Source organism: Salvelinus namaycush, chromosome 5, assembly GCF_016432855.1.
Source record: "Salvelinus namaycush isolate Seneca chromosome 5, SaNama_1.0, whole genome shotgun sequence".
Lineage (NCBI taxonomy): Eukaryota > Metazoa > Chordata > Actinopteri > Salmoniformes > Salmonidae > Salvelinus > Salvelinus namaycush.
This window is the reverse complement of record NC_052311.1, coordinates 59,541,500-59,557,978: the sequence shown is the minus strand read 5'-3', so window position 1 is coordinate 59,557,978 and position 16,479 is coordinate 59,541,500. Positions and strand designations below refer to the sequence as shown.

Here is a 16,479-nt window from a genome sequence, read left to right as displayed (position 1 = left end):
ATGTCCATCCAAAAGTTCAACAGCTGCATCATATGTGTGTGCTTCCCCGAGCGCATCTTCCAAATGCAGGCCCTCGGCACCGAAACAGTGGAGAAGAATGGCCCTTATCCTCTCAGGGATAACCACATCCAGGCTGGTAGCTACCATGTACACCTCAAACGACAACATCCATCTGTCCCATGGGATTGTTGGTTCGACCGCTTGAGGAAATAACTGCTCCAGTGGAGGTAGGGATATTGTAGAAATACTTCCAGGCATCCTCGTTCACCAAACTAATAGGTTCGGGGAAAATTAAATGCAAAACATTATTGAATTCAAACGATCTGTTTACAGGTCCACAAACAATTTGCAATTGTATTTGTATTTCAGAAACGTCAGATACAGCAAATGTCACTGCAAAATGAAACATTCTGCCAACACCTATAAAGACATTTGATCAAGTGCCTAATTCCAAAACTTCCAAAGTATACAGCAATAAGGGCATTATTGTCACCAAAATGTTGAATGATCGTCGTTTTTCAGGCCGAGTTTTAATAGTAGTTCAGGCCCACAGTTTCAGGACGGGTCTGATTTTTAACTGGAAACATGCGTGTATATAGCGTGCGCTAAGTTAAATCTCAATAGTTTTGTACTGTAGATTACCTTTTGGGGCTGTTTTCTGGCATTCCTCGTACTACCGGCAGTAATCCTGGACTGCCCTCTTCACTCCGGGCCAGTAGAACGGAGCCCGGATCCGATCATTGGTTTTCTCCACTCCTAGGTGTGCTCCAAGCAAATGTGAGTGGGCTAGGTATAGAACTTTTGAGATGTAACATTTGGGCACTAAGAGTTGTTCTACCACTTCGTCTCCCAGTGCCGAACTGTCCCGGTGAAGTTCCCTTTCCTTCCTCCACAAAGTGACACTCTGAAAACATTTCACCTGAGGAATTCTCCTCCTCAAGCTTCTCTTCACCTCGGTGCCGAGGGGGATTGGCTGGGGCCTCCACAGAGTCTGAAGAGGTGGGCGGGGAAGCGGCGGCACAGACTTGCATGATGCTTCTATGTCAGAAAACCGTTCTCTTCCCCTAAGCTCTTCTCCTAGGGGCTGTGGCACCTCTGCTCCAGAATCTCTGGAAAATTGGGCACTCCTGGCCCAGTAGGACATCTACTGGCACTTTCTCTACTACCCCAGCTACAATCACAAAGCTACCTTGAGGCATTTGCACTTCCACACGGCTGGTGGGGTAACTTATCGTATCTCCCAGTGTGGTCTCACCGGGGCGTGGCCATTATAGGCCCAGGAAGGAAACCGTTGGGCCCGGGTTGGTAGGTTGTGCCCATAATGGGCCAAGATGCACGTTTTCAGAGCTGCATAGTTGTTGATGTCCGCCAGTGCCAAGTCTCTACAGTCCTCTGGGCCAGCCCAGTCCTCCTTGGGCCATCACTCTCTCTGCAGTGTGCTCAAATACCTCTAGATACGCTTCAATGTCCTCTCCAATAGTTAGCTTGGTGAGGACCGTGCCTGGTTCTGTCATTCGGTCCGGCTGGACCATGGCTTGGCTAAGCTGTGTTACGGCCTCCTGAAGTGCAATGAGGCTTTGGGTTTTCTGCGTTTGGCCTTGCACCAGCTGAGTTACAGTATCTTCCGTAATGATGTCTTATTTTATTGTGAGTTCAGAGCATGGGAGGGTTGTGCCCTCATTCTCCACCAAATGTGGCAGCCCAGGGGAATCAGAGGTGAATCTCACAATAAAATAAGACAGCAGGAGACCGATTTATGGTGCTCAAAACAAAGTAGTTCTTTAATAAAGGTTGGGGGGAGGGGAGAAATACAAATGAAAGGCCTCTCAGGTAACTGGTGGGTCACTCTCTGAGTGAGAGAGTGATGAGTCTGGAGTTTCAATCCTTGCTCTCAACTTGCGCCAGGTGGCGTGCTGCCCGGGAATAGGTCCTCTTCTCCGGTTCTTCTGAGGACCAGATCTCCCGGCCCAAGAAGAGAGCAGAGACGCTGCTCTTCAGCCGCACTTGCGTCATCGCCAACCGTGATGACCAGCTGTGTCTGATGTTCCGACAGGGTAACCTGAGGGAGAGCCACATGGCCATGAACAGTTGAGGAAGCAGCAGTTTGAAGTCATTGTCCTCCTGGAGGGATTGTGGAGGCCACTGGTGGGTCACACACTCTGTGTTCAGTTACGGAAGGAGGGAGGGAGGCGAAGGGAGGGCTGGGTGGGGAGTGACCCGTGGACAGTGTGGTTAGGCGCTGAGTATATGTTGTGGAAATTTTACACCAGGACACTCAAAGTCAATATTAAATGAATCACTCTTTATTGTCAGCAAGCTGGAGAGGTCACAGTCAAACTTAGATGCATAAGTACCGGTCTGAAGGGAGCTCTAAAAGTACGTTCCTTACATAGAGCCTTCTATACTGCCATCTAAACCTACATAAACATGATTTATTGGATCGGTTCACACATGTGACTGGCTCTGTCTCTATCTTAACTTAAAGAACATATTCTGGGCGTTCTGCCAGATGTTCCCCTGGAGGGGGCCCTCCCCCTCTTCTCTTGACCAGATACAGGCAGGAACCAATGATTGTTTATGAGTGTCACGCCCTGACGTTAGTTCCTTTTTTTATTTTTATTTTTACCCCCTTTTCTCCCCAATTTTCGTGGTATCCAATCGCTAGTAATTACTATCTTGTCTCATCGCTACAACTCCCGTACGGGCTCGGGAGAGACAAAGGTCGAAAGCCATGCGTCCTCCGAAGCACAACCCAACCAAGCCGCACTGCTTCTTAACACAGCGCGCCTCCAACCCGGAAGCCAGCCGCACCAATGTGTCGGAGGAAACACCGTGCACCTGGCCCCCTTGGTTAGCGCGCACTGCGCCTGGCCCGCCACAGGAGTCGCTGGAGCGCGATGAGACAAGGATATCCCTACCGGCCAAACCCTCCCTAATCCGGACGACGCTAGGCCAATTGTGCGTCGCCCCATGGACCTCCCGGTCGCGGCCGGCTGCGACAGAGCCTGGGCGCAAACCCAGAGACTCTGGTGGCGCAGCTAGCGCTGCGATGCAGTGCCCTAGACCACTGCGCCATCCGGGAGGCCCTCCTTAGTTCCTTTTTTATGTCTATATTTTGGTTTGGTCAGGGCGTGAGTTGGGGTGGGCATTCTATGTTTTGTTCTATGTTGTCCTTTTCTATGTGTTTGGCCGGGTGTGGTTCTCAATCAGAGGCAGCTGTCTATCGTTGTCTCTGATTGAGAACCATACTTAGGTAGCCTGTTCCCACCTGTGTTTGTGGGTAGTTGTTTCCTGTTTTGTGTTGTGTCACCTTTCAGGACTGTTTCGATTTTCGTTGTTTCACCTTGTGATTTTGTATTTCGTGTTCAGTTATATTAAATTAACATGGACACTTACCACGCTGCGTTTTGGTCTCCTCCATTAGACTATCGTGACAATGAGACCAAAGATAAGATGCACAAAGTCAATTTCATTCACAAGATTCCATCCTTTTATCACTTGTGTGATTAACAATAATTACATTTAAAAGTAAGCATTTAGATTTGAGCTTCTATCAAAAGGAGGTTCTATAAAATTATATCATAAATCATAATAAAGCTAAAATGTACAATCAAGAAGTTATAACCAACGTGTGTGAGTATATAAAAAAATACATACACAAGGAATCTGTAGATTCAGAGGTGAACAACTCTCAATGCTATCCATTGTTTCCATACCTCTTTCCACCATCTGGTTGGATTGACCGATGTTTTTCACTAATTGTCCCTGGGACATCAACCTAGTCAAGATATAAAAGCCTATTGTTTAACAATTCTGCAAAGACCTTGATCATCAGCTCTATGTTCCACATAATGTAAAACAGATTAAGGGTTTAGATGACCTTACCCTCAACTTAAAAGAAAATAAACTTCAATCATTACTTATCGTCTGCATCTACAAGGGGGAAATGGGAGGTCATCCAGAGTTAGTAGCTCATTAGTTTCACCATTCTCTGGAGGAGCAGAAAACAACATAATAACAGTTGAAATCTTACCAGTCAGAGAGGCACAAATTGCCTTACAGCATGTTAATAACACAATTAAGCAAACTAAACAAAAAACACACACTGCACTGGGCAATTTGGGATCCCCAATTTACAAACAGGGATTCAAACCAAGTTGCAAGCGTCCAATCTGGTTTTGAAGAATTATTCTTAGCAACAGTGGCAATGTATTTGGCAAAATCAGTCACATTTGAAAAGTGATCTGGGACAAAAGTACAACATTCATCACCAATGATTGCACAAGTGCCCCCTTGACCTGCCAAAATATAGTCAAGGGCCTAATAATGTTTGATGGCAGACCCCACCTGGGTATGATCTCTCTCACGAGTGCTTTCACCACATGTGACTGGCTCTGTCTCTATCTTAACTTAAAGAACACATTCTGGGCGTTCTTCCAGATGTTCCCCTGGGGGGGGCCCTCCCCCTCCTCTCTTGAACAGACACAGGCAGGAACCAAGGATTGTTTATGACACCAAAGATAAGATGCACAAAGTCCATTTCATTCACTACATATACATGGCCTATTCTGGATGGGGGACTGAAGCACTGACTCAGAGCTAGAATATGACATTTATTAATTTAAACTTGTATTTAACCTGCACTCATTGAGATTTGAAATCTCTTTATCAAGAGTGTCCTGGCCAAGATAGGCAGCACCAAGTCATTACACAATTACAGACAGACAACATGAAAGACTACAGGTAATCTAGTTAAAACCATAGAAATCACAGGATTATAACAAAATCATAAAACAGCAAATTTAAAACATTGACAGGTCAAGTAATCAGCCTTAGAGTAGGGACATAAATGTTTAGTCTAAAATGCATGCATACATACATGTTTCACGTAAAGAGATCAAGGGTTGAGGAAATAGGGAATGTTTTTCCTAAACAAATGGTATTTAGGTAACAGAACTTTTCAGTTTGAGAAACAAGTAAGAAACTAAATCGCTGTAATTATGTTGCAGCTTTGGCACGTACAGCGCAATAAACACTTGCTGTGGTGTCTGTTTGCTGCAGCAGGGAGGAGAGAGAGACTCGCTGTCTTAATTATTTTATCAAACAGTGTGCTTAAAGCGTCAGACAAGCTCGATGCATGTAAACTCAGCAAAAAAAGAAACTTCCTCTAACTGTCAACTGCGTTTATTTTCAGCAAACTTAACATGTGTAAATATTTGTATGAACATAACAGGATTCGACAACTGAAACATAAACTGAACAAATTCCGCAGACACGTGACTAACAGAAATTGAATAATGTGTCCCTGAACAAAGGGGGGGTCAAAATTAAAAGTAACAGTCAGTATCTGGTGTGGCCACCAGCTGCATTAAGTACTGCAGTGCATCTCCTCATAAACTGCACCAGATTTGCCAGTTCTTGCTGTGAGATGTTACCCCACTCTTCCATCAAGGCACCTGCAAGTTCCCGGACATTTCTGGGGGGAATGGCCCTAGCCCTCACCCTCCGATCCAACAGGTTCCAGACGTGCTCAATGGGATTGAGATCCGGGCACTTCCTGGCCATGGCAGAACACTGACATTCCTGTCTTGCAGGGAATCACGCACAGAACGAGCAGTATGGCTGGTGGCATTGTCATGCTGGAGGGTCATGTCAGGATGAGCCTGCAGGAAGGGTACCACATGAGGGAGAAGGATGTCTTCCCTGTAACGCACAGCATTGAGATTGCTTGCAATGACAACAAGCTCAGTCTGATGATGCCCTGACACACCGCCCCAGACCATGACGGACCCTCCACCTCTAGACCATGACGGACCCTCCACCTCTAAATCGATCCCGCTCCAGAGTACAGGCCTCGGTGTAACGCTCATTCCTTCGATGATAAACGCAAATCCGACCACCACCCCTGGTGAGACAAAACCGCGACTCATCAGTGAAGAGCACTTTTTGCCAGTCCTGTCTGGTCCAGTGACGGTGGGTTTGTGCCCATAGGCGACATTGTTGCCGGTGGTGGGGTTTGGACTTGATAGCAGTAAGACAACTGAACGGACACACAAACAATCAATGCTTTCTGGGTAATATCTATAAATCACTCAAAACCTGACAATTAAAAGTCCTAACAAAGTTAATTTTTTTAAACCCAGAGGTGTTCTAGAAAACAACATCAGCCAACCACGAAACAGTTACCTGGGGAGGGCAGTCCCCGGAACAGTTGATAAGGGGATATGTTTTAATTATGTTTTTTGTGAAGACTTACAGAAAACGTTTGACCTCTGTCATTGCCAACAAAGGGTATATAACAAAGTATTGAGATAAACTTTTGTTATTGACCAAATACTTATTTTCCACCATAATTTGCAAATAAATTCATAAAAAATCCTACAATGTGATTTTCTGGATTTTTTTTTCTCATTTTGTCTGTCATAGTTGAAGTGTACCTATGATGAAAATTACAGGCCTCTCAAATGTATTACATTTGTGTGTTATGCTGTGTTACTCACACCTTACTCTTCTCTCTCTCCATTCCTCTTCCCCCTCCTTTCCCTCCTCAGAGGCCTGGAGGGCAGTGATCGACTGTGTCCAGGAGGCGCGGGCGGGGGCCAGGCTTAGGCAGCTGTCCTTCTCTGGGATGACAGGTGCCCGTATGCTGGGCCTGCTCCACGACACAGTGGTCTTCCTGGTGGAGCAGCTCCAGGGGGCCCGCCGCTGCCATAGCCACGTCTTCCGCTTCTTTAAACAGATCAGCCAAGGAGGACCTGCCTGTCAACCCCTCTGGATGTGCCCACTCTGAGGTCTACCTCAGGTCAGTGTCCCGGTGTTCTGTCCACTACAGGTGCCCTGGAAGTTAAATATAGAAATGACAAGGGGAGTCATTATTTTGGAATGTAATTCGTAAATTGAGTCCGAGTTATCTAACAGATTCATCTTACATATTTTGAAAACATTTTAACCAATACTTCCTAGGTATCATGAGTCGTAGCTTAGAAGTTTAATAAATAAAAATGTGTTCTTTTGGAAGTTTCAGAGAAATTGTACATCACCACAAGTGTAATGGTGGGAACCGGTATTACTTTGTCCTTACCTTGCAGTTGGTCAACCCATACCACTGTCTAGAAAATGTCTGGAGAATCTAGGTTTTCCCCTCTGTAGGTGGTTTTCAACTTCAAAGTGGAAGCTAGTCTCTCTGTGTAGAGTATTGGTGAAATGTATGTTTTGAATGTAGACATCTGTCAGGTTTAGAGGAACAAATGCTGTGTCTGTTGTGTTTCTATGTGAGGGTCATCTCCACCTCCCACAGTCTGCGTAAATTAGAAATAAGACCTGTATGACGTCTATGCTGCTCCATTCATTAACATATGAAGAGTGTGTGGGTGATGTCCACATCCCAAATTCTATACCAATGCTCGGGGAAAAAACAATGATAAAGTAAGTCAAGCCTGCATACTGTAAAATGTAACGTAACACCTTGTTCCTGTCTTCTCTAACAGGAAGACCACCTTCGACATGTTCAACTTCCTGGCTTCCCAGCACCGCCAGCTGCCTGACATCAACCCCTACGATGAGGAAGAGGATGAAGTCCCACTCAAATCCACAAGGTCAGATTACAGAGTTATTGTATGCCGGCCATCGCAAAGGAAGCCAGCTAAATGCTAACATCTTAAAAAAGGAAGCTTTGGCTTAAATACTGCAGGAGCTAGTCCATGAAAGATCTTGTCTAGCAGAACATTCTTAGAAGGTGTTGTACATGGCCGCAAGTGTTGTTCCTTTAAAAAACAACTTTCACATTAACAAATGATCCATTTATAAGTTGGTAGACATAACATATCAATGTTCTCATTCAGACTTATGAGTAACAAAGGAGCTGTACAACTACAGGTTTACATAATCGTTTTTATAGCTGTAACTAATTCACTATTGAAATGTTGTCCATTTCTGTTTTGTAACAGAAACCCTAAAGTCATCTTTGTGGTTGGACTAAACCATTCCGTCATGTCTGCAACTACCTCCTCCTAACAAGCAATGTTAAAAATATGTTCTCACCTCTTGTGTCTGAGTCTCTAGTGACTCATTTCTCAGAGTTAAATGTGAAAGGTCAGAAGCAAGCAAGCTCAACTGCAACTGCGGGGCACGGAAATGCAGACGCTTCCTCAACTAGGGGCAGGAGGAGGACGTGGTACTGCCACAGTCTCTGCAGGGGGAACAAGGCACTACGGGAGGGGCTGAGAGCAGAGGCAACAGGGGAAGACAGAGGTTAAAAGCCTTAAATTAAGGTTTTACTGGGTTGGGAGGTGGGGGAGGAGAAAATACAGGAAAGGATGAGGCACTACGAAGAGACTGGAAGAGGAACCAAGGCCAGGAGATGGGGAGCAAGAGGGAAGAGGAGCGCCACACAGGGACATGCATCCATAAGCTCACATTGACTTCTAACCAATATGCACTTGCCAGAGGTTGGACAAGTTCACCACAGGAGAGGGTGGAAGTAGCTACCGTTATAGTGTGGGTTTTTTCCCTTGAGAACAGGATACTGAACCCTGCAGACATCTGTTGTGGTTATGCTGGTTCTATGTTGCATGGAGGTATTTTCCTTGACGCCCTAATGTCAAGCCCTTTCTGTTGAAATAAGGGTGGAGCAGAAAAGCTAGACTTGGACATATTCTTTATATATTTTTTGTCGGGGGGCGGGGGAGTCGATCCCTTGGCCATATCTCCATCTTTACTTGATCTTGTAATCATAGTTTTATTTATTTGAAGTTATATTTCACAGTGCTCATCATGCGTCAGGTTGTACATATTTGCTTTCCGTTGACTGTTCAGAGAACCATGGTGCTAGATATGATGGGCAATAGGCTTGGAGGCTCCTGGGTCAGAGACCCTGCAAATAATAACTATTTTTCTATCCATTCTCCACTCCCCTCTCACACAGACCGGGGAAGGGACCTCCATTATGTTCAGTTAAACGGTTAGATAACGGTTAGTGTCACCCTTATAGAGTTTGCTGTAGCTAAATCATATATTTAAGAACTTTCCCTTCACCATTTTTGTATGTAGCAAACACTACCCAATCCAAGAGTGAAGAGTTTAGCTGGAAACCTTAGTGCGTCTTTTTTTATTTAAAATTTATGTTATTACTATCATGGCAAATGCTGATTACCTTTTGCAGTAATATTAAGCCTACGACTTTGCTGCATTACAGTTGCGCGTCTTTAGTGAACTAACAAAATCCAGACTCCATATTTCTTCGACATTCAGTGGAGTTAACAAAGAACTGACTTCTCTCTCTGACATTCTCCGCAATCCAAGGGTGGAAGGGTGGAACACTGTCCAAGTTACACCACTAAGAGATGCGTTATAAACTCTATATATTCCCGACTGTGTGGACTGACAGCACCCCTGAGATCTCAAGCATAGCATTAGGCCAGTACTGTACTGTGTTGCTCCGTAGGATGGCTTTAAGAGAGAATCATGTCTTGGTGTAAAACCTAGATAGGGAGAGAATGCACTCAGCACCTTAACGTTTGCTGTCGTACAACTTTAGACAACGCTGTCAGTTCAGACATATTAGGAAATCAAATGTACACACTGTGGTTCACATCTTTACAGTGAGAGATTGCTTGAGCTCTAAAATAGCTGTATTTATTCATGTTTCTGTTCAGATTTTCCCATGTGTCAATCATCTAACACCCTTAGCAGAGTTTGCCATTAACAGGATGCATCTGGATTTCAGGGATACGGCTATCCTTAACCTAGCTTCCCTTTCTGCTTAAAACCGGAAATGGGAACACCTCTCAGAGCAGAAAGTTTCTCTATACCCACTCCACTCCCCAACCTCTTGCCAGGATTCTACCTCAGTTGTTCTGACAGATTTTAAAGAATACTAATGCAAAAAAGAGGATGATGATGATAATATAATAAGAGTAACTTGGTTTTAATGTCCTGCAGAGCTGGCCTGTGTGTTCAATGAAGCATGCAAAGCACTAGTTGGAAACCTGAAGTTACCATGACGATCTCTCCCAGAACTGGTTCAGAAAGCTATATGTTCTATATGGTAGGGTTATTTTAAAGTATAACAAAGTGTAAAAGACATAAGAAAATGTGTGAACTTGTCTTTGTTACCTTGTACAAATATACCCTGAGTTTGTAAATAATTGAATACATATTTCTAAACCTGTTAAATTTTTCTATGCACTTTTTTTTATTTATAATGTTATTTGCTTAAAAAAGATGTTAAGATGTTTGAACAAATCATACTTGGTCAATTGAAAAAATAAATAAATGCTGATATGACATTTTTACAACAACATGCAATGTATAAATACAGCAAAATCGTTGGTTGGTGATAAAATCATGGTGATAATACATTTTGACATAAAATTATAATGATCAGGTAGCCATGATTGTGTGAGGGACAGGTTGGGAACTTAACTCTTCTTCTGAGCACCTGAGATTTACTATGCAATCTGACACACGTCAAATCAGTCATCTTGATCTTCTGATTTTGTGTGAGGATAATGTTCTATACACTGATCTTTACAGGACACCTACTGATTGTAACAGTCTGTTGAGGGCTGATAGCTGTCAACCGCTTCCGTTGAAAAACAGTTTTCCCTGCAGCCAATTCTGTCTAATCACAATAATTGGCAAAAAACAATCAGATTTTGACAGATACAAAAATTGTCAGATTAACACTGCCATTGAGAAAGTCTCAAAAAGAAGCATTCTTGCATCCTCACTACCTGCTATTCAAAGTGCTCTGAACAAATTAAGGGAATCGTTCACAAACATTGGCACATTCTAAGATCCGATGACAGTATCAGTAATGTGTTTTCGGATCCCAATCAAAGGTGTTATTTATCTTATAACTTGTCCTTGTGGTAAAATGAAGCGTGAATTAAAAGTACGGATCTCGGAGCATCGTAGCACCATTAGGTGCAAAAACTCGACATACCCAGTTGCGGCCCACTTTTTGGAAGTGAACCACTCGATTTCGTACCTACGTTATATCGGGGGGGGGGGCTCGACAATTTATTGTTAAAACGAGAGGCTGCCTAGACTTTGATTTGAAGCCATTATTGTGATTTTGCTATTCATTGTATATGTTTGTAGGCCGATGTAGCAAAATTGTATCTATGATCGCATGCTATCCATTCATGTTTTTGTATGTTCTATATACAGTGGGGCAAAAAAGTATTTAGTCAGCCACCAATTGTGCAAGTTCTCCCACTTAAAAAGATGAGAGAGGCCTGTAATTTTCATCATAGGTACACTTCAACTATGACAGACAAAATGAGAAAAAAAAATCCAGAAAATCACATTGTAGGATTTTTAAGGAATTTATTTGCAAATTATGGTGGAAAATAAGTATTTGGTCAATAACAAAAGTTTATCTCAATACTTTGTTATATACCTTTTGTTGGCAATAACAGAGGTCAAACGTTTTCTGTAAGTCTTCACAAGGTTTTCACACACTGTTGCTGGTATTTTGGCCCATTCCTCCATGCAGATCTCCTCTAGAGCAGTGATGTTTTGGGGCTGTTGCTGGGCAACACGGACTTTCAACTCCCTCCAAAGATTTTCTATGGGGTTGAGATCTGGAGACTGGCTAGGCCACTCCAGGACCTTGAAATGCTTCTTACGAAGCCACTCCTTCGTTGCCCGGGCGGTGTGTTTGGGATCATTGTCATGCTGAAAGACCCAGCCACGTTTCATCTTCAATGCCCTTGCTGATGGAAGGAGGTTTTCACTCAAAATCTCACGATACATGGCCCCATTCATTCTGTCCTTTACACGGATCAGTCGTCCTGGTCCCTTTGCAGAAAAACAGCCCCAAAGCATGATGTTTCCACCCCCATGCTTCACAGTAGGTATGGTGTTCTTTGGATGCAACTCAGCATTCTTTGTCCTCCAAACACGACGAGTTGAGTTTTTACCAAAAAGTTCTATTTTGGTTTCATATGACCATATGACATTCTCCCAATCTTCTTCTGGATCATCCAAATGCTCTCTAGCAAACTTCAGACGGGCCTGGACATGTACTGGCTTAAGCAGGGGGCCACGTCTGGCACTGCAGGATTTGAGTCCCTGGCGCGGCGTAGTGTGTTACTGATGGTAGGCTTTGTTACTTTGGTCCCAGCTCTCTGCAGGTCATTCACTAGGTCCCCCCGTGTGGTTCTGGGATTTTTGCTCACCGTTCTTGTGATCATTTTGACCCCACGGGGTGAGATCTTGCGTGGAGCCCCAGATCGAGGGAGATTGTCAGTGGTCTTGTATGTCTTCCATTTCCTAATAATTGCTCCCACAGTTGATTTCTTCAAACCAAGCTGCTTACCTATTGCAGATTCAGTCTTCCCAGCCTTGTGCAGGTCTACAATTTTGTTTCTGGTGTCCTTTGACAGCTCTTTGGTCTTGGCCATAGTGGAGTTTGGAGTGTGACTGTTTGAGGTTGTGGACAGGTGTCTTTTATACTGATAACAAGTTCAAACAGGTGCCATTAATACAGGTAACGAGTGGAGGACAGAGGACCCTCTTAAAGAAGAAGTTACAGGTCTGTGAGAGCCAGAAATCTTGCTTGTTTGTAGGTGACCAAATACTTATTTTCCACCATAATTTGCAAATAAATTCATAAAAAATCCTACAATGTGATTTTCTGGATTTTTTCCCCCTCATTTTTTCTGTCATAGTTGAAGTGTACCAATGATGAAAATTACAGGCCTCTCTCATCTTTTTAAGTGGGAGAACTTGCACAATTGGTGGCTGACTAAATACTTTTTTGCCCCACTGTATATCTGAAAAGGAGCCAATGATATCAAGCCACACCCGGTCATGATTACAGACACGTGTGTGTCCTTTGACGCTATATAAACTAATCACCCCACCGTGTTTGTCATTATACCCTGATGAAGACAGCTTGTCTGTCGAAACGTTGGTTATTAGGTTATGACATTATTGCATCTGAGCTACTAGAGTGTGCAGCTCTTCGTTTTCAGGACACCGGGGTTAACATCTCTGCTTTAAGTAATAAGTGCCATGTTATCACAGTTAAATATCTTATTTGAACCCTAATGCAAAAGAACAGTGTTGCCAATCACTGCCTTGGGACTTTGGGGTCCCCAAGGAAAGCATGCCTCCTACTTGCCCTCTTGTTATATCTCAGTGCCTTGGCAGGTGGTAGAGACTCGTGGTTGTATCTGGATGGAGCCATCTTTTCCGGGCCCAACACAAAACACACCCGGACTAGACAACCTTAAGCAAGGCGAGCTTGGTGAGCACCGCCACTGCGTCGTTCCGGTCCATCTCTCTCAGCAGCCTGGCCAATTGTCCTACAGTCCAGTCTGGGTGCTTGGTGGTGATCCCCTCCAGCACGGCCCTCAGGGGGCTCTTGCTGTCCCTCAGGGAGTAGGTGTAGGTAATCCAGGTGGCGGGGAAGGAGCAGCGAGATGCTAGGTGCCTGGTGTTCTTCGCCCCAGGGATCTCCGGGTCCAGCAGGATCACAAGCTCCTCTAGAACGTCCAGGTTGTCCAGAACCGTCTGCAGCGGCGCCGACTGGATGTCAGGACCTGGTGAGACGAGGGGAAATATCATTAAGGGTGAGTTACGCGTCTGTAATGCTGACTTGTGTCAATCCAGAGCCAAATGCGTAAATCATGAATTAATGGGCCGTTCCACGAAATGAGTCCCTTTTGCGTAGTGTAACTTGGTGGAGAAAAACCTGATTTCACATCATTTTAACATTATGTCATGAGCACACAGTCACCTTAATAAAAAACATGATTTGCCATCTCAAGAGGTTAAATAAAATAATTACTATATTAAGTGGCTAATAAAGTAACCGGGTTGACGATTTCATCTTAAATCAGCTATGAATCCCCTTTGACAGAGGGAATGGAAGCTTATGTGTAACAGGGAGGGGCAATTGAATGCAATCTTCACAATGTAAATTGTTGGGTAACAGGGTTGACTTGTTATGCTCAACCCACTCAGTTTTCAACCTCAAAACACCAGAAAATGTACAAAAAGCAAAAAGAGTAGAACCAGCTCACCTGCTTTTACACTATGATTTGACTATTAGATGTTCAATGTTTCTTATGAAACAATTATTTTAAAAGGAATAGTTTAAAGTCTTTTGAGTCTTTATTCATATGAAAGACCTGATTTTTTAAATTATCCATGTGGTCTATATTAAAGGGCACTTCATTTAATATAGCAGGCATTTCAAATAAAATATTGGTGCACAATTTCTACTTAAAATATTAAAGAAACACAAAAGGGACCCATTTCATGGAACCACCCAAATGTCATGGGAGATTTGAGCTGAAATTTGAGTGACGTGTTAAAACCTCAAGAGCCTTCTAGCAACTTATGGAAGAGTAGTGATGTAGAGGTACTAGTAATACCAATGAATAACAGACTGGTAGTAGCTCTATTAGTAATAGCACTTGATAACTCACTCAAAATGTCCTCTAGGCTCCTTGTCTCTGACTGTAGGAGAGCAACCTCTTCATTGACAGCTGCTGTTCTCCTACTGCTCCGTGACTGTTGGTTGGTATACAGGATATTGTCTGATGGGAGGCAGTTGAGGTTGACCTTAAAGCATGGCTTATTATCCTTATCTGTGTCAAACCACACCCATTCAAAAACAGGACAGGAGAAAAGTGCGTTTTACACAGAGTAAGGTAAGTGGAAGAGTTAAAGCGGTTTTAAGCAAACATGTCAAACCAGTTGGTCTGTGTTATACATTGACAGTTCGACATTTTTTAATTCTGCCTAATGCTCATCATTCTGCTCACCTCTGAAGCAAAAGGCTCTTGATCTTCTCCTTCTCTTCTTAATATAGATGAATAAGAGAAATGCAAGTACAGAGAGAACCAAGATGACAGTAAGCACTATCCCTGAAAGAACAGAGGAGCGTGACAATGAGCAGTTAGACATGTTCAGCAGTATCCTAACAAAGCAGTTTAGTCATATTTTTGAATGGTGAAGGACTGGTATTATCAAACTCAGTACCTTCTAATATTACTTCTAAAATGGCTCATATTTGGGGGTTGGGTTGGAACTTACACGCAGTCTGATGGTTGACATGTAATGTCGGATCAATGTGTTTGGCTGTGGTGGGATTTGATGTTGACATTTGGACCCTTAACGTTGTTGACCGTTGCACCTGTTGAGTCTAAAATTGATGTGAAGTCAACATATTAACTATGTCATTCCAAATGTAATAAGTTTGTTTTGTTTTCTCTTTTCCCTATTGGGAAGTCCTTGACAAAAATTGAAAACATTTGTGAATAAATGGCCTCCCTGGGTCACTGTTGTTGATGTAGTTTGAGTCTACAGAAGAATAACTGCCATGATAAGTTTGAGAGTGGACTTCAAAGTCTACCACACAAATGCTCTTAATAACTAACTAGAATCATCAGCTTCATCATCATAGATTAAACTCACCGTAGTACCCAGGGCTTCTTTCCAACAGCCTGTCTGGTCCCTAGATATAGGGTTTACAGTTAAACATGTTACTCAACCATCCACAACCAGATGAAAAACAAATGGGCATCCTTTTTTTTCTTGTCAAAATTTGAAGCTATCCCAGACTGAATTTGCGCTCACCTCGATCCGCAGCATTGCGTGTTTGTCGTTGCGTTGCATTCGGACAGCTTTTGATAATTTGCGGGGCAGCTAGAACAGGGTTTGCAGGTCACGAAACTCCCATTATTGAAGGTCTGGGCGGCACAAAGTCGATACGGTCCTTCCGACTTCCCCCCATCATCATGCCTGCCACAGTTTGGACTAAATTCGTACCCTGGTAAAAAAAAATGTATATTTGTTTGTAGACTACAAGTGTGCGCTGTGCACAGACAAACGTAGCAACATCAAATAAAGATGATCTTTGCAGCATTTCGAGCTCACCTGGTCGGATCGGATGCTGTGGATGTTGATGACATGGCACACATTTGTTTCTCAACTCATCCCAAAATGTATCCAAGTCATGAGAGCAATTATCAGAATAGTGACCCATTTTGTTAAGAGAAGACTCTGACTCTCCCGAGTGGCGCAGCGGTTTAAGGCACTGCGTCTCAGTGCTGGAGGCGTCCCCACAGACACCCTGGTTCACAACCGGCCGTGATTGCACAATCGGTTTGTTGGTTTCAGTATTTGTAGACTGTCTGGACGAAATATCATACCAGACAGGATCAGCCTTAGACCGCTAGGAGGTGTTTCGCTCGATCGGCTGTTTTCTATGGTGGTATAGTTTCAGCGCGGAGACGCCAAAATCTGTCTTGAATAAGCCCAATTCGAATATGCCCGCCTTCCCGCTTTTGGAACAAAGATTCACAATGTTAGGGCGGAAACTTGAGCATATATACTGAACTCTGGTTTCAGCCTCATGCAAATTGGAAATGATGCTGGATCGTAAATTGATACGTCAAAATTATATAATTATTCCTGTCTAAATAAAATAATTTAAAATACTTCACCGGAGAGCATGAG

The 16,479-nt window shown here is 43.5% G+C and overlaps 1 protein-coding gene and 1 pseudogene across 1 annotated transcript; one reads left to right on the top strand and one right to left on the bottom strand.

The window, feature by feature from the left end:
• LOC120047220 lies at positions 1-8,155 on the top strand (annotated as a pseudogene).
• Positions 8,156-12,798: 4,643 nt separating this feature from the next.
• LOC120048577 (IGF-like family receptor 1) lies at positions 12,799-16,029 on the bottom strand. Its single transcript, XM_038994666.1, has 7 exons — positions 15,898-16,029; positions 15,598-15,790; positions 15,436-15,475; positions 15,055-15,163; positions 14,784-14,885; positions 14,445-14,606; positions 12,799-13,553 (listed from the first exon to the last, which is right to left on the bottom strand). The coding sequence occupies exons 1-7, from the start codon at positions 16,004-16,006 to the stop codon at positions 13,231-13,233; spliced, it is 1,038 nt and encodes a 345-aa protein (XP_038850594.1). The 5' UTR covers positions 16,007-16,029; the 3' UTR covers positions 12,799-13,230.
• Positions 16,030-16,479: the final 450 nt, after the last annotated feature.

Coding starts and splice junctions, on each gene's coding strand:
- LOC120048577 (XM_038994666.1), bottom strand. CDS start 16,006: ATGGGTCACTATTCTGATAATTGCTCTCATGACTTGGATACATTTTGG. Junction 15,791..15,897: donor ACAGCATCCGATCCGACCAG/GTGAGCTCGAAA, acceptor TTTTTTTACCAG/GGTACGAATTTAGTCCAAAC. Junction 14,886..15,054: donor TGTCAACCATCAGACTGCGT/GTAAGTTCCAAC, acceptor CTGTTCTTTCAG/GGATAGTGCTTACTGTCATC.